Source organism: Acartia tonsa, chromosome 14, assembly GCF_053477335.1.
Source record: "Acartia tonsa isolate MP-2025a chromosome 14, ASM5347733v1, whole genome shotgun sequence".
Taxonomy (NCBI): Eukaryota; Metazoa; Arthropoda; class Copepoda; order Calanoida; family Acartiidae; genus Acartia; species Acartia tonsa.
Window position 1 is genome coordinate 13,931,067 of NC_137273.1, and position 18,537 is coordinate 13,949,603.

General features: G+C 33.0%; 1 protein-coding gene across 2 annotated transcripts in view; it reads left to right on the plus strand.

Moving 5' to 3' along the window:
• Nucleotides 1–6,744: 6,744 nt before the first annotated feature.
• LOC145306558 (sodium- and chloride-dependent GABA transporter 1-like) overlaps nt 6,745–18,537 on the plus strand; it is a 61,370-nt gene continuing 49,577 nt past the window's right edge. For both annotated transcript variants that reach the window (XM_080148742.1, XM_080148743.1), the window contains exons 1-8: nt 6,745–6,818; nt 8,670–8,722; nt 9,024–9,136; nt 9,503–9,564; nt 14,815–14,879; nt 15,720–15,785; nt 16,438–16,540; nt 17,247–17,331. In XM_080148742.1, the coding sequence (XP_080004868.1) occupies nt 6,794–6,818; nt 8,670–8,722; nt 9,024–9,136; nt 9,503–9,564; nt 14,815–14,879; nt 15,720–15,785; nt 16,438–16,540; nt 17,247–17,331 (572 nt within the window). In that variant the 5' untranslated portion in view covers nt 6,745–6,793. The remainder of the gene's footprint in view (nt 6,819–8,669; nt 8,723–9,023; nt 9,137–9,502; nt 9,565–14,814; nt 14,880–15,719; nt 15,786–16,437; nt 16,541–17,246; nt 17,332–18,537) is intronic.

An 18,537-nucleotide genomic window follows, 5' to 3' on the forward strand; every position in this document is an offset into this window, starting at 1 on the left:
GTTGTTTTCTGCTTAACAAATTAAAAGTTTTTTTCATTCAAGATCAAGAATTTTATCTCAAGGATCTTAAGGGATCAGACAATGGCCGATAAATTGATGTACATTCCCTTTGATAATACACAAAGTTTTCTCTTCTGTAGATTGCAATTATTAGTTGAAATATTTGCACACTCAACTTAATGAAACAACCAATCAACGTTCGATAAGTCCCCAAAGTTGGTATTATAATACGTTGGGGACTAGCCCATTGTCCACTCTCTAAAGTACTATCTAAAGTGGTTTAAAAAAAAGACCTGTAGTGGAAATTACAAAGAGTTTTTTTACTTCTTTTTATGTTGAAAATTGTAAACTTTTCCCCCCTTTTTCTGCGTACTAGAATTTTTGGCAACTATTCTTTTTAAGTAGTGAAGCTGTTACATAACTTACTTTATCGTTGATGAATATCCACAGATATAAAGGAACAGACAATGCACGATTAATTGATATCCATTCCCAATAGTGAGAAACCAAATCGATATTAAAGTTATTGGTTTAAAAGTTTGGACACTTCAAGTTTATGATCCAACAAATGAGATAACATGGTTAAAAAAACCTTGGTAATTTACAGATTTATGTCCCCTCCCTCCCCTGTATATATATATTTTTCGACGGAATATTCACATGGCAATTAGGCTTCTTTCGGTTATAAATTCGTTTGATAACTTCTTTTTTACATTTATATGCCTTGCTTTTTATGGAAATTGTCTTTTTTTATTAAAATATATACCCTAGTTGTCATTTAAAATAAAACTAAATAAAATCCTCAAAATTATTTTCTTAAAAATCTGTTAATAATTTTGAGTTAATTGGGCGTTTTTGCATATTATGAGCTAATAGCAAATAACATTTATGCTTTGTGTAACATATGTACATATAATAATATGCGAAAAAGCGAAGTTAAAGAAAATAACTAACGAACATAAGAGGTTATTTGCTATGCTTTCAAAGTAGCTTCTAATTTAACCATTTAAGTTTCAAATCAGTTAGATGATTATATTATTCAAAAAACGTTGATAAAACGCTTAAATTAATATATTTATTTAAAAGTAAAAGAATCTATGTGTGTTTGTGCCGAAGTATCTCGCTAACAGCTGAACCGATACGCTCCTCCTATACATAGTAACTTCTAAAAGGCCCTGGGAAGGTTGATAGTTATTTTTGGGGGAGGGTACCTTTATCTGTAGAATTCATACCCACATCATCTCAAGAAGCCTCTAGGGGCGTAGCCGTTATTAATAGATATTTAAATAATAAATCATCATTGAAATTTAAAAAAAACAAGACTTGTAGAGTTACAACACTACCACTAATAATTAATCTAATGGGTTTTAATCCCAACTCTACTCTTATCAGGCAGGAAGGGGACAGTGCACTGTAAATTTTACTGGTACCCAAAGTTTAATAAACACGTTAATTCATTGGTTAGATTAGTGGAGTTCATTAAATCTCGATTGGTTGGTAAAAACTAGCAGTGTCCAAACTTTTCCACAAATAGAATTTATCTTCCATTGTCTTATCCCGTACGATCCCTGGCTCTTGTAAATATACAGAATATTTACCTATATTTAATGAAATTTGAACCACTAAAACCCAGGGATCTAAAGGGATAAGACAATAGCCGATAAACTGATATAAATACCATAAATGATACAAAAAATTACCCCCTCTATAGATTACAATCAGTAGTTGAAACGTTTGGGCACTCAACTAAATGCACCAACCAAGTCCCCAAGGTTGTTAAGACTTTAATAAAACTTTGGGGATTATTGTAATAAAAAGCCCAATGCCCCCTCCCTGCTTGACTAAAACCACACTGACTAAAACATTCAACTAAAACACACTTTAAACTTTACATTAAATTTATTTTTATAACACAAACAACAAGTTTATTTCGCATTAAAAATAAGCTACAATATAGGAGACTAGCGGCTACGCCCCTAAGGTTGGGGAAAGGAGTGATGTCGGGCCTACCACATTTTCAATTTCAGTTTTAAGAAACAAAAAGTAATTAAACACTTTTTTTTGGGAGGGGTCATTTTAAAGTTGTTTTTCTTTACTTTCCCAAAAAAATAGTTATTAACCTTCGCAGGACCTAATTGTAAGTTGTTTGGTCGTTTTAAGCTACTTTTCTCCCTCTCCTATCAAATCTGTGCTAGGGGCGCAGTAACTAATAAAAGTAAATTTATTTTCAATTTAAATGAGAAATATAATATCTATTTGAAATTGAATTGAATTGAATTATGCAATAAGATTAACCTAACTTCAAACCTATTTGCAATGAGAAACAGGATAGAGAATCCTTTAAAATTAGAATAGATTTGTCTTGGCTTATAAACAGGCAAACTCATAAGTAGTCTACTATTTAAAGAAGTACATTTTAGGTCTTAAGAGCTCGCTAACCATTGAACTGAATGAGTTCCTTATTTTTAGGAAAACTTCACATTCTTAGTAAGTTTAGTATTATTTTTAATGCTTTATTGATTTTTTTGGTTACTAGGACAAACGTACTTAAGTTATAGAGTAGCTGCACTACTAAAAATGTTGATTCCGATCCAAGGGAATACAATTATTTGAGGTCAAAGCGACAAGTTAATTAGTTTATCTGGCGAATAAATGTAGTTTAGACTTAAACATAGCATTTGACAGTACACATTATTAAGTTTTTTTTCATTTTCCGTTTTACATTAACGGGCTGATTTCAGGGAGGGAGGGGAAAATGGGCTGATTATTAGATTAGTCCCCAAAGTTTTATAATTACACTTATTTTATTTGGTGGTTTAACAACTTTATATGATTTCAATTGGTTGGTTCATTAACTTGAGTGTCCAAACGTTTCAACCAATAATTGTAATCTCCAGAAGAGGGAATTTGGCTTATCATCATCCGTACATAAATTAATCAGGCATTGCATGGATCTATAGGGATAAGCCAATGACTGATAAATTGATATACATCCCCAATGATGATACACAAAATTACCCCTTCTGTAGATTATAGTTAGTACAGTGGTTAAAACGTGTTAACACTCGATTTGATGAACCCACAAATCAAAATTCAATAAAAGTCCCCATAGTTGTTAAACCAACAAATAAGGAAGCGTAATTATAAAACTTTGGGGCCTAGTGTAATAAACAGCCCAGTGTCCCCTCCCTCCTTGGTATAATTGACAGTCTAATCTGTGGGGTGGGTTTATAGTAATCTTTTTATGCTCATCCAGGGCTCTACCACCCGCAGGGATAAAGGGTTAGGGTCCGGGGGGGTATCGGGGTGTATTTTTTAGCGAGTAAATTCATACAAAAAATTATCTACTGCTACTCTGCCAGGCAAGTGGCATATATATATAGTAAGAGAAGGGAGAATGCTTTAGCCCATATACAGGTGCAAATCATTACTTTAACTTCCAGACAAATGTCATACCAATCAAAGGGTTTGTTGTTAGAAATACAAATGGTATTTTAAGACAATGGACTGTAATTTGATGTCCAAGCCCCAATCTACAGATCAAAATAATTGGTTGAAAGATTGGGAACAACGATTTTCTGTCAAACAGCTGAAAATAAACGTCATGCCAGCCGATTTGCCGCAAAAAGCCTTAGAGTTTCTTTGTAATACAAAATATTCTGTACCCTACATGTCTGCTAAATAAAGACATTTCCTACGCGTCTTGCCAACTTTTTATTTCTTATGAAAATAAACATTTTTTCAGTACGGCTTCAAACCGATTAATATCCGCTGGATAAGAACCGGTTCTCAACCATAATGAAAAATCACATATAGCATCGTATAAAAGACAATTGTCTACGAATATTAAAATAAAATGAAAATAAAAAAATAATACCAGTTTTGTTAGCCTGGTCCTTTGGCCCCTCAGGGCTAACAAAACTGGTTTTCATCTAAAATTTTTCATTTTTACATCCGCGGAAAGCTGTCTATAAGACGAAGCGATAAATAACTAATAGAGTGGATCACGAATATTGTTTAACTATTTAAAAGAAAGGCTTTTCTATAATTATGGTAGGCACGTCTTTTTCCGTATGTTTGTTTGTAACATTTAGGTTTTTGTTTATTATGTAAGAATTATCCTACTGATTTCAAATTTGGCATGATGATTCCTTTTAATATTAGCTACTATTTTTAAGAGTAGCAACTCTTTCAATTTCAGCAAGTATTTCAAGTTGTAACTCTATATTTGTTAATGTTCGTTTGTCTGACTGTGAAATTTGCTATGCTTCTCTATTATGGATATTGTCATCCTTAGATGTATCAATAAGCACAAACTTAGACTTTACTTTCTAATAGAACTGATCATTTTTGGGATTAATGCATTGTTTTCATGTATTCAGGGGTTGCTATTCAGCCAATTAATTCTATTTGAAATTGCCGAAAATTAAATATTTTGTTTGTAAAACTTGATTTTTTGGGGTAACTGAAAGGGAAGTGGGTAACAAGGGGGAGAAAAGAGGGAAGGGGTCGAAGGGAAATTTTCACTTTGAATTGTTTGTAGAATCACATTCCCTGTTCCCTGCAAATATTTCAAATATTTAAATCTACAAAAGGGGTAATTTCATCATAGCTGGGTGTAAATATCAATTTATCGTTCATTGTCTTTGAAACTCAGTTTTTTGAGACATTTATCCAAAAGATAAATTTATTGTTTAAATTGGGAGTAGGATTAATTTATTTTCCGTTGTCCTTCCCCTTGTGTCCATAATTCTAATGAGTTTAAAGTTTGTTTGAAATTAATCAATTCTGTACGCCGCTCTCTTTCACTCAGGGATCTTAAGGGATAAGGGATAAGACATTTGAGGGTAAATTAATATAAGTTTCAAAGTTATCCCTTCTGTAAATTTAAATTATTTTTTGAAAAAGTTTGGACCTCCAAATAAAAATCTTCGAATTTTCTAAATCATCGATTGTGATATCGTGCTTAGAACACTTTGAGTACCAGTATAATTTACAGCCCAATGTTCCTTCCCTCCCTTCCTGCTTTCTAGAGACTAGCCTCAGAGATGCAGGGGTAGAATTATGGACTGTGAATTAATCCTCCTATAATATAAAGTAGTAAGCTTTTTTTTGTCTGTAGCGAAGGATCTCGCTAACCGCTGAACCGTTATGGTTGTTCTTTGCAGTAAAGCTTCTTACAGGTCTAGAGAATTTAGAGTATTTTAGGGGAGGGTATCTCCACCCTCCTATTAAAAAATGACCCTCCCCCTCAAAAAAATTTTTTTTTTACTTTTTCTTTTAAAAAATTGAATTAAAAAGGGGGGTTCGACTTTTTCCACTCCGACCTTAAGTGCCCCTAGATGCTTCTAGGGGCGTAGCTGCTAGTATTTAAAACAGCATTGAATTTTCCCTCCCTTTTTAAAAAAAAAACGTTTAGGAACACAAAAGGTGCAGAAAATGGATAAATCTGTAAATAAAGTTAAAATTGTAATATTAATTTTATTTTTTACCAAAGGATCTCGTTAACCGCTGAACGAAATGGTTCTCCTTTACAATGTAGCTTGACATATGTCCTGGGAAGGTTAATAACTATTTTGGGGAGGGGGAAGAGGGGGCGTGATCACTCCCTTCTCCCCCTCACAAATATTTTTTTACTTCATTTTTATACTTCTATAAAATGAGGGGGGGGGGTTGAATTCAAGAGGCCTAGGGTCCTGTTTAAGAATAATTTAATTTCCAGTATTGCTTCCAAACCAATTAATATCCGTTTGATTAGAACCGGTTCTCAGCCATACTAAAATAACACATATTGCATCGAATTACAGACAGTTTTCCACGAATATTAAAATAAAATCATAAAATAAATATCAGTTTTGTTATCACGGACCTTCGGCCCCTCACTCCAAACAAAACTTAATCTTATATTTTTTTTTATTTTAATGTCTGCGAAAGGTTTCTTTAATACGATGCGATAAATAAATATTCCAACGGTGTACTCTTAAATTGCTCCTTTTTACCTAGCAAAAAAACTAAAATAAAATTTTGTATATTTGGTTGAGTCAAAAGTTTTTGTGAAAAGATGAAGGTAGAATTTTAATTTTGTGTTACTTTGGGGATTTTTCATTTTTTTAGAAATAAGATTAACTATATATTTGCATTTTTTTTTATTTTTAAAATATCAGCGGCTGTGCCCCTTAAGGGTAGAAAGGAAATTTAACTCAGTCTATAATAGCCATATGCTATACAAGCAATTACACCCCCCCCCCCTCCTCCTAGGGGCCTCTAGGGGCATTTGAGTTGGGTGGGGTGAATTCGCCCTCTTCCAGTTTCCAGGACCTTACTAAAACCTACATTGTAAAGGAGAACTATATTGGTTCAGCAATTAGCGAGATACTTCACTACACACACACACACACACACATACTGCCATCATATTACTTTTATAAAAGAATATATTTTGTATGTCTTTTACCCCAACCTTGATATTAATTATAAAGAAAATGTATATTACCAGTGAGGGGTAGGTATTAATTAATAATTAACTTAGTTTATACATAGTTCTAGTTTTAACTAGTATAAGACAGTTATTCTGGAAGGGAGGAGACATTGGGTTGTAAATTAAACTTGTACCCAAAGTTTTATGACATATTCTCCAATTCTTGGGGTTAAATTATGATTGGTTGATTCAAACTAGCGGTGTTGAAACATTTAAGTTAATTAATTAATTTAAGTGTACATTTGCCAATTTTCAATAAAACATTTTTTTCAGGATTTTTTTAGATTAATTGCCGAATCCTCTGAGTAGAATAAAATGGGCGGTGGAGAGGAAGAAACTCAGGAACATTTTAGTTTATTTTATCACCGATAGGTGTCGCATTTAATAACTTTGATCGTTCATTTAAGTATATTAGAATCCCCCCAGCGATTTAAAACTTTGCATATATATTTGTGTATAAATCTTGAAGGTGTAGCCACTACCAGTAAGTCTGTTAGTCATATTCTTTGCAAATTATAATTCGTTCTACGATTATGTAATATTATTTTTGGCTAAACACCTTTTGGAATAATTTACACGTTTTGTTGTACTTGATTATTGAATTCGTTCTAATTTTATTTTTGTTACTGTTCGTTTGTTTGTCTAATTAAATGCCCTTTAATGGATGTTGTCATCCTTTTAAATTTATCTAACAAAATAATTCAAGGCTTACAGTTCTGTATAAAATGCTTTAATGAGGGGTTGCAACATTTTTTTGCATTTTCTAAAACGCTGTCAACTTATCATTTTCAATTTAATGTTATTTTCATGTACAATTATGCAGGGAGGGAGGGGACATTGGGCTGTTAATTACCCTAGTACCCAAAGTTTTATAATAACGTTTTCTTATTTGTTTCGTCTAACAACTTTGAGGACTTTTATTGAATTTTGATTGGTCAGTTCATTAAGTTGAGTGTCAAAACGTTTCAACCACTATTTTTATCTACATAAGGGATATTTTTTGTATCATCATTGGGTTTTAACATCAATTTATTGCCCATTGTCTTATCCCTTTAGATCCCTGACCATTATAAATATGTGTGTGAAATGGAGGGGTAAATTATTGGCACTACATCACTTTCGCAATAAAGTCAGAATCGCAAAGTCATGATCGCATATAAGCCGGGAGGGATAGGACATTGGTACCCAAAGTTTAATTTCAATTGACAAGCTTAAAACTAACAGTGTCCAAAGTTTTCAACTAATAATTTCAACCCACCGAAGATAGAAAATAAATAACCTTCCCCCTAATTTTCAATTTATTCAAAAATTTATTGGGGGAGTTGCAATGTTTGATAGCCATTTTTAGGGAAAGTCCAAGTAAATCTTTCCAATTAGAAAAAAGGATGTAGAATATTAAACAATTTTAATAAGTTTAAGTGTTTTCCATGTGTTATCATTTATGAGCAAATATGTACTAGAGGATTTTTATATTACCCCTTAATTATCCATAAAATATTGTGCAAATGTTGGAATTTCAACGAACTAGGATGATAATATCCATAAAAGCTCTAAAAACAGAAGGAAGAACAAACGAACAATAACGTTTGTAGAGTGTCAGAACTTCAAAAGCAGCACATTAATTTGTGACAAAATGTGTTGTAAAATTGAGTAAATACAGGACACAAAAAAGTTAACAAATGGACGTAAGGACTTTCTCGGAACGATTATAGAGTTGCTATGCTTTTAAGAATTGTTGTAATGATGTATTTTTTCATCTAAAAATGTATTACATCCACAATGTTAATACTGCTTTTTATACAGATTTATATTTGCTTTTATGAATGCTGTCATCTTTGTTTTGGAGGGATTGGACAATGGATGTATCAGTTTATACTGGTACCCAAAGTATCATAGCAAGATTATCATAAAACTGTGTGTACTTTTATAAAATCTTGATTGGCTGATCAAAACTTGTCAACCAATAATCCTAATATACAGAAGAGGTGATTTTGTTTATCATGGGTGGGAATTAATATCAAAACCTTGTCCCTTGCGATCTCTACATTCTTTACCTATTTGTTAGAAGCAAAGCTACTCCAGAATTTTCATTGTCTACTTGTCCGTATACTCATCCATGATTTTTGGCACTTTACTGCTTATGGAAGTTGCCTTCCTGTTATGAAATCTAAAATGAACATATTGGATGTATAGATGATGGAGATAAGAACAGAGTTGAATGGGTCTGAAGACGGGAAACTTCAGGTATTAACAATGCAATGGATTTGAAATACATGGATATTGTGATAGGGGAATTTTAGGTTGCTAATATAGTCCTCAGATATTTGTCAATATTTTGCTTCATGGTCAGAGGTGGGGGGGGGGGGGGAGAAGTCAAAAGTGAGGGATGGGGGGTAACATTATGTTGGCCAGTGGGGAGAAACATTTTATCATAGTGTGCCAAAAAATGGAGGTGTGCTACTATTGGAGGTGTTGCGCTACTATTCAATGTAATTGTACTTGTTCATGTATTGTAATCTAATATGATAATTTTACCCTTTTTTAGTACAAGCATGTACTGGAGAACCCCGAGGGGGGAGGGAACCACTCTGAAGAGGGGGAGGAGATGGAGAGAGAACAGTGGAGTGGAAAGTTGGACTTCATCCTCTCCGTTGTTGGGTAAGTAATTAGTAAACCATATACAGCACAAAAAGATATAGGTGCTTTTGAAAACTAGAATGTTTAAGCTTTGACCACAATAGGTAAATTAAAAAAATAGAATGGGATCAATTTAAGGACATGAAGGGATAAACAATTCTTACATTTTATTGATGGTGTTGTTAAACAAAATTAACCTGTATGTAGATTTTAAAAGTTAGGACACTGTTAGTTTGAATCAACCAATAAATTTATAATTAAATAACCCATATTTTTTAAGGAAACGAATGAGAAAGCATGTTTATAAAACTTTGGGTACCAGCTTTATTTACAGTCTTTAAATTTTTAGATTATACTCGATCTTGCATAAAATTGTTAATATTTTAGTTATGCTATTGGTCTGGGTAATGTGTGGAGGTTTCCTTACCTTTGCTTTAGAAATGGAGGAGGTAATCATCTATCTATCTATCCTTATATAAAAGTAACAGGATGACTGTCTGACTGTGTGAACTGAATGATCTCCGAATTGATATGTTTCCCCTTTACATGCAGTGTAGGTCCTTGGATGGTCTATAACTATTTTTTCGGAGGTTACCCTCAACCTGCCAAGAGAAATTACCCCCATAAAAAGACCACCATTTTTCTTTTTAAAATTAAATTAGAAATGGAAGGGGCCGACTTCCCCCTCCCTTACCCCACCTAAAGTGCCCCTAGAGGCCTCTAGGGGGCGAAGCCGTTGGTCTATAATATAGATATCTATCTATCTATATATCTCGCTATAATTTATTCCACTTTCAACAATAACCGGCCAAAAATTTAAAGCTTCCAACGACAGAAAATTATAATAAAATATGAAGTAGTAAGGATTTTTCAGTTCTCTGAAACTCTTGCCAAGTTGATTATAAGCAGCTTAGGGCGGTTTTTGGCTAATTTCCTTGCCTCCTTCACCCTCCCCTATGAAGCAACTAATTGGTAATAAATGACACTGGCGATGGGGGAGATTAATTCACCACCAATTGTCCTATCCTTGATGTGTATATGTAGTCATAGAGATGTAATAAATTATTTGTAAGTGTACTGATTGAAATTTCCTCTCACAACTAAAACTTCATACATATTGACATAAATGAATATCGAAAAATGAATGATTTTTCTACAATTATTTAGCGATATTTTATATATTTACCATCAGCGGATAAGCCAATAGTCTCTAGGGGCTTTGCTTTTATAGTAAAAATAGTAAAGAACACCCCATAGCATATATATAAAGCTTCCTTGAAAAATCATCTAAATCAGTCAAATTTTGAACAAACGAAAATCTTATTATCCTATATTAAAATTTAGTAAGTTTTTTTGCATGAAGCTAATGATCTCGAAAACTACTGGTCCGATTTGATTATACTTTTCAGCGAAGATGTACAAATGTATTATTGTGGTTTTAGGCTATTTTTCTAACCTTCTTCGCCCTCCCCAAAGGAGAGGGGAGAAACAATTAGTATATAAACAAAGGAATTGTGGGTTAGCCTCGAGGGGATGTGCCCTAGGGGGGTTTAGAGGTATCCCTCCTTTTATAGTTATACCTTATTACTGAATAAAATATATATTTTTAGCAATTCATAAATTATGTATAGATATTAAACTTTTCTTTCATTTTACATTATTTAATTTCATATAATTCTAATATAACAGAGTAAGGATGCCTGTCTGTCTTTCTATAGTGAAATATCTTGCTAAACGCTGAACCGATACGGCTCTCCTTGACAGTGAAGCTTCTTTTACGTTTTGTATATTTTAGGGGAGCATAACTTAACCCTCCCAAGATAAATCACCGCCCCCTCTAACAAAAACACTGATTTTCATTTTTTTTCATGACTGATATTTAAGGAGTTTTTAAATGCCCCTAGAGGTCTCAAGGGGCAAAATATCTGTCTGTCTGTACATAAAGATCTAACATATGAACCGTTATGCATCTCCTTTACGGGAGGCTTGATATTTGTCGTCAAATGGTTTTTAGCTATTTTAATGAATATTGTCATCCTTGTAATATTATTACCCTTTAAATATCAAAATTAATAAGGGTGACAATATATCCATTGAAGCGACACTGAATATATAGTACAAATGTTAGAAATTGAAAGAACAGAACTTCGAATGAAAATTCGATGTTTGTTGCTTAAATACTAGAAGTTGGATAAAGACATACTTACATATTTAAGACATGGTTATTTAGATGCTTTAAATATGACATCTTGCCTTATTTTCATAGGAATAACCATTAAGGATATTAAGATGATAATTTTATCATGTAAAATGTTGAAGTAAAAATTTATATCAGTTCACTTATTGTTACAAAAATCAACATGTAAAGTTTTGAATTAAAACATACCTCTATTTGTAGAAAAGCATTGCTTTTAATAAAATGCTTTAACAAAATCTAGTTCTATCCTGTTAGATAATTATATTGCCAGTCATCTTAAACAAATAGAAAAAATATATGCTTTTGATACAGGGAGGTTGGGAGGGTCCCCAAAGTTTTATAATAACGTTTTCTTATTCCTAGGCTCAATAACTTTGGGGACTTTTATTGAATTGGTGGTTTATTAAGATTAATGTTCTAACGTTTTAATCACTAAATGTATGTAATCTACAGAAGGGTTAATTTTGTGAATCATTATTTGGGATATACATCAATTTATCGCTCATTGTCTTATCCCTTTAAATCCCTGGTAAAACAATATATACTTTTGATGACAACTAATATGTAGTTATTTATATATAAGCCACGTTTGGACAATAACTTAATGAACCAACAAATGTCCCCTCCGTCCCTGCAACTAATATGTAGTTATTTCAAGCTAGGGGTCTTAAGAGATAAGACAATGGATGATAAATTCATGAACATCCCCAATTATGATAAAAACAAGTACTAGTATACTAGTATAATTTACAGTCGGATGTCCCCTTCCTTCATGGTTCTACTTAGTTTTTGTACGATCTCTAGCACAGATGAGCGTATCATGGAACCCTTTCCCCCCTTATTTAAATTTTTAGCTATCCACCTGTCTATGTAGGCAGGATTCAAAAGGGATGAGACAATGGCCGATAAATTGATGTACACCCTCATTGATGATACACAAAAGAACTCCTTCTGTAGATTATAATTAGAGGTTGAAACGTTTGGACACTCAACTTATGAATCAACCAATCATATTCTAGAAAAGTCCCTAAAGTTGTAAAGCCAACGAATAAGAAAATGTGGTCCTACGACAAACGCAGGAGTCCCAAACGTCGGAGTGGACAATTAACCTAACCTAACCTATTTTAGACCATGTTATAGGTTTTTTAAATGCCTAACCCCTGCAGGGGGCTTATTTGTTCATTCATAACTTAACCTAACCTAATCTGTATAGAAATTCTTATTAAAATTAATATTTTAACACTCCTGTGTTTGTCCACTCCGACGTTTGGGACTCCTGCGTTTGTCGTGGAACCGAAAATGTTATTATAAAATTTTAGGGACTAGTGCAATAAAGAGCCCAATTACCCCTCCCTTCCTCCTCTTCTGGACACCCCTAATTTGTGCTCCACATTCGGTTTAAGTGAAATTTCCAATTTTTTTTATTTCAATGTAAAATGTACTTTTGAAAGATGAAATTGATGTGACATATTTACACATAATACAATTTTCTTGTAATATATATTTCTTTACATTTACATCATTATATTTTAAACGAGATAGCAATCAGTTAAATGATGCACAGACGAAATATATATAAGTTGCGCCCCTAGCATTTAGGGGGCATACAAATAGCCAAAAGCCATCTCACGACTTAAGTAAAAAAATAGTAAGAATCTATCATATGCTTATGTAAAGTTTCCCTAAAATGGAGAATCTAAAAGGTTCAGTGGTTAGCGACATTTGTTACAGCCATACATAGAATCCTTAGTACTTTATATGATCAACTTGCGGCTATGTTTTTTTTGTGGGGATGTGGTATTTATTGGCAGTGGCGATTTTTTAGCAGGGTGGACTTTCCCCCCCCCCCAAAAAAAAAAAATTATAAACCTTTACTGAAACTTTAAGAAGCTTCATTGTGAAAAGAAAACCATATCGGTACAAACATACAGACCGACTGCATGATACTTTATATAAGGATACATATTATAGTCGACAAAGGATAATCAAATGCACACTGAGAAAAGCAAATCTTTTTAGAACATGCATTGCGTGATCAAAAAAATTCGCCACTTTAAAGACGTTTGACATTTTTTGTGCATTCGAATATGTTTTTTCTGACTGAACTGTAAAGAATTTGAGAAATAGCAAATAAAAAAATGGGATATAGTCCCTTTCGTGGCAATTCCACATAAGGGGCGATTCGTCGTATTTTCACAGTTGCTTTTGATAGGATATTTAAAGCTAAGTTAGGTTAGGTGATTGCTCCGAAGGGTTAGGCAATTGGCTCCGCAGGGTTAGAACCCTCCGCAGGGGATAGAAATAAAAGAAAAGATAAAAAAAATACAAAGAAACGCCCCTCAAGAGGCGTTGTCACGGAAGGAAATATACCCCAAAAATTAATTAATCATACCTTTAAGAGTTTTTAATGCTAATACAAGAAAATAATTTTTTTCTACTTTTAAATAGATTGAGGAATTATCTTTATTAGTTACATCGCAAAAATATCAATTTTTACATAGTAAGTGTCACTATATGATATATTTTTAAAGACTTTTACTACAATTTTAAATGTTTTGAGTTATATTTCAATAATTTTGTTGAAAACAAAAAAAAAATGACTGTTACTCCTTTTTGTTACTTCATTTTCAATGATATATAAACTTTAAATTTTGGGAGTAGTCCCTTTCGTCGCAACTCCCCTTAAGGGGCGATTCGTCGTATTTTTAAAATGGCTTTTGATATGTTATTTTAAGTTAGGTTAGGTGATTGCCCCACAGGGTTAGGTAATTGGCCCCGCAGGGTTAGAGCCCCCTGCAGGGGCTAGAAATAGAAGAAAAAAGCTACTGTGAAAAAAACGAAGAGTCCTTTAAGGAGCGTTGCCACGAACGGGACTATACCCTAAATTTTCATAGAACGATAATATTTATAAGTAGCAGAGCTAGATCTAATTTAATGAAAAGACTGAGAATTCATGTATGTGTATTTTTGTGAATAGGGATAATGATACATCTCCTCCGTTAAAATAACAAGAAATTGTAATTGTAATAAGATACATATAATAATATTCCAATTACTATTGCAAAAATAAACGTCCTTTTAATAGTTATTTCTCGCATCGTATTATAAACGTCTTTCCGCGGATATAGAATGTACCATTATAAGATTAAAACCAGTTTTTTAGCCCCCAGGTGCCGAAGGCACGGGCTAAAAAACTGGTTTTAATCTTATGATTGTACATTTTTATATTCGTAGAAAGCTGGATATAATATGATGCTAGACATAATTTTTTCGTATAGATGAGACCCGGTTCCTATCCACCGGATTCGAATGAATACGAGAAAATGATTTAGCCTATTTTCAGTGAAAAAAAAACTAATATAAATATTTTGTTTATACGTCAAGATCTCGGCAACAACTGAACTGATTGAGTTCTTATTTCTAGGAAATCTTTATCGGAAGTTTGTAGGTTATTTTATTTTGCAGAAAAATGTACCCGCCACTAATTGAATTATTTTTTTAGGTGCTTTCCTCATCCCTTACATCCTGACTCTGATCTTTGCTGGTGTACCCATGTTCATGCTTGAGGTAAGATTTATAAACTTTAGGGACCTTAAAATATAAAAAAAACTTTGGGAACCCTTCAAATTACAGAAATGAGATATATAAGGTTCTAGGTAAAACGCAGGAATGACAAACGTCAGAGTGTCTAAAATATTGAGCTAATTAAGTGTTTCTATACAGGTTAGGTTATAGAAATAAGAATATAGAAATAAGCCCCCGCGAGGAATTCAAACAAAAACCTATGTAAAATATGGTTTGAAATAGGTTAGGTTAGGTTGAGAGTCCAAGCCGCTCATAAGCCGCAAATTTAAACTCACTTGAGTGAGAAAAAAAATCCGAAATGATGGATTGGCTGTTTAGGAAAAGTTATATTTTGACGATTTCACTGTTTCTAATACGCGGCTGCCGAGTCCCCTTTCAAAATTGGTTTAGAATCAATTTAAATCACAAATAGTAATTTGATATATTTTTCCAGAGCTGGATCTTTAAATCATTTCAATGGTGCGCCAAATCGGAGTAAGCCAACTTTCCACCAATGAGAGCACAGCATTTTACGAAATGCCGCGCTGTGATTGGCTGAAATTCGGCGCGCCCCGATTTGGCGCACCATTGAAATGATTTGAAGATCCAGCTCAGTATGGCTTCGAAGTTCGAAACCGATTAATATCCGGTGAATTAGAACCGGTTCTCAACTATACTAAAAAAATATGTATAGAACCATATTGCAGAAATTTTTCACGAATATTAAAATAAAAACAGCTCGGGGGCTGACAAAACTAGTTTCAATCTTAACATTATTCTTTTTAATATCCGCGGAAAGCTGTCTATAATACGATGCGATAAATTACTATTATCCAATTTCAGGTCTCAATTGGACAATTCTTATCTATTGGTGGTCTTGGTATCTTCAAAATATCTCCAATCTTTAAGGTTAAGATTATACGATAATTTTCAGGGATCTTAAGGGATAAGACAATGGACGATAAATTGATGTACATCCCAAATAATGATCATACCTTCTGTAGATTAAAGTTATTGGTTGAAAAGTTTGGTTTCATGAAAGGACTCAAAGTTTTTACGCCAATGAATTATAACGTGTTTATAAGACTTTGGGTACCGGTGTAATTTAGAGTCCAATGTCTTCTCCCTCCCTGGTAGTTATTTACTCTACAAATGTCTAAAAAAATCACATTGATAATAAATATCCTATGATAAGCAAATAACGAAACACAAAATTCTTATTCAGATTTTTTCCTTTTTTGGATATCAAAAGTTAAGTAACTATATGTTTGTTAATGTTCGTTTGTCCGTCTTATACCTTAATCTTTGATTTATGGGTGTTATCTTTCCTTATTATTATAAATATTAGATTTTGATCTAACATTCTATTTTATAAAACTGTAAGGTTGTTTTCGTCTGAAGCCTAAGACTTCAATAGCCACTGAAATGCTTGATTTTTCCTTTTTAGGCAAGTTTCACACAGTTCTCTAAAAGGTTTTAGGCTTCTTTTCTGCCCTCTTCTTTCGAATACAAGACCAATAGAAGCTTTTTAATTACCTATCCAATTATTGATTTTATTTAGGGAGTTGGTATCGCAGCTGCTGTGATGGCTTGCTGGCTCAATGTTTACTATATTGTCGTACTCTCTTGGGGACTCTACTATCTCTGGAGTTCTTTTACAGCTGGTTAGTACCTTGTAGTTGATTCTTGGTGGGTAAAGTTTTGGTTGTTGGAAATTTGTAATTTTTTATGAATCTTTTTTTGGGGTTTTTATCACAAATGTTAACTATATTGTCGTACACTCCTTGGGGCTTTTGTATCTATAGAGTTTTTTTTACAGCTGGTTAGTACCTTGTAGTTGATTCTTGGTGGGTCAATTTTTGGTCGTTGGAAATTTGTCATTTTCTTTATGGTTCTTTTTTTTATCACAAATTTTTACTATATTGTCGTACTCTCTTGGGGGCTCTACTATCAATGGAGTTATTTTACAGCTGGTTAGTACCTTGTAGTTGATTCTTAATGGGTAATTTTTTGTTGTTGGAAAATTTGTCATTTTTTATGGGTCTTTTTTTTGGGTTTTTATCACAAATGTTTACTATATTGTAATACTATCCTGGGGGCTCTACTATCTCTGGTGTTTATAAACATCAGATTAGTACATTGTAGTTGATTCTTGGTTAGCAGATGAAAATAATTAAAAATTTTCTTTAAAGTAGTAAATTAAAAAAATAAATGCTCATAGACCAAAGAATCTTTAAGTGAATTTTAGCTTTTATCTAAAGCTTTATTTCCTTATACCGTTAAAAAGTACCGTATAGACATTTTTCGCTGTGTTCCTAATGGTCCCATAATGGATTGCTTATCTAGATTTTCTCTATTTATTGTGTTTAGACTTGCCCTGGAGGACCTGTAACAACGCCTGGAACACAGAAACATGTAGAGATCCCTACGGTACCCCTTACAATGAGAGCTGTAGGTATGTACACATTTATCTATTTATTTGTTCTATTATCTTTGTTTGTTTTTTATTAGATCTTTAAAAGATTACGTCCGTCCGAAATAGATAGCTTTTATTCGTTAATTTAAGCATGTTAGAATTGTCCTATCGATTTCAAACTTTGATTCCTGTAGTATTTAGGTACGATTTAGAAAGCGTAGCAACTCTATAATCATTACCAGAATGTCCGTACGTCCATTTGAAACAAATTTTTATGTAATTATCCGTTTGATCTTATTATCTATCTATTCATCCAACTATTTATCCATCCAACTATCTGTCCATCCATCTGGCTATCCATCCATCTATCTATCTATCTATCCATCCATCTATCTATCTATCCATCCATCTATCTATCCATCCATTTATCTATCCATCTATCTGAGTGTCTATGTTTGTTGAGAGTTTAGGAAACAATGTTGAAACTTTTTCAATAGAAACGGAAATTAGATGGTTTCAACACTCACACACAACCCACATAATTAGAATTGACCAATCAACAAATGGATTTATTATTACTTCGATCTTACAACAAATTATTATAAACTTGAAGCTGGCATATAGCCCTCCCCTTTCACACTATTTACCCCCTCCCCTACCATTGGATGAACGAACTGGCCAATAAATGATGTCCATGTTAGCAAACTAAATTGATGGCAATTTTTTCATTGTAATAATATCCACGTATCTTCTATATCCATAAGAGAAATGGGATTTTTATCAGGTTAGGGAGGGGAAATTGGACTGTAAATTAAACAGGTGCAAAAACTTTTAAATTAGGAATCTAACGGGATGGGACAATTTTATATACAAACCAATCAAGTCTTAATAAAGTTTTTTAAGCCATCGATAGTGCCTATTGTATAAAACTTTGGGTACCTGTATAATTTATTAACATTTATAATAGCTTAAAACACTATTTGAGTGGTCAAGGAAAGGCAAAATTAGTATAGTCTATTCTGGTATAACTCCTTTTTTAACACCTAGATATTAAAAGAGAATAAGGGAAAAAAAGGGAGAGAGAGAGAGAGAGATCAAAAGAATGAAAGTGCGAGAGAATGAGAGGGAGATAGAAAGAGAGAGAGACCAAACGAAAGAAAGAAAGAGATAGAAAGAGAAAGAATGAGAATGAGAGCGAATTCAATTTTAAAGGCATAATATTGTTTGGCACCCCTTTCGTGGCAA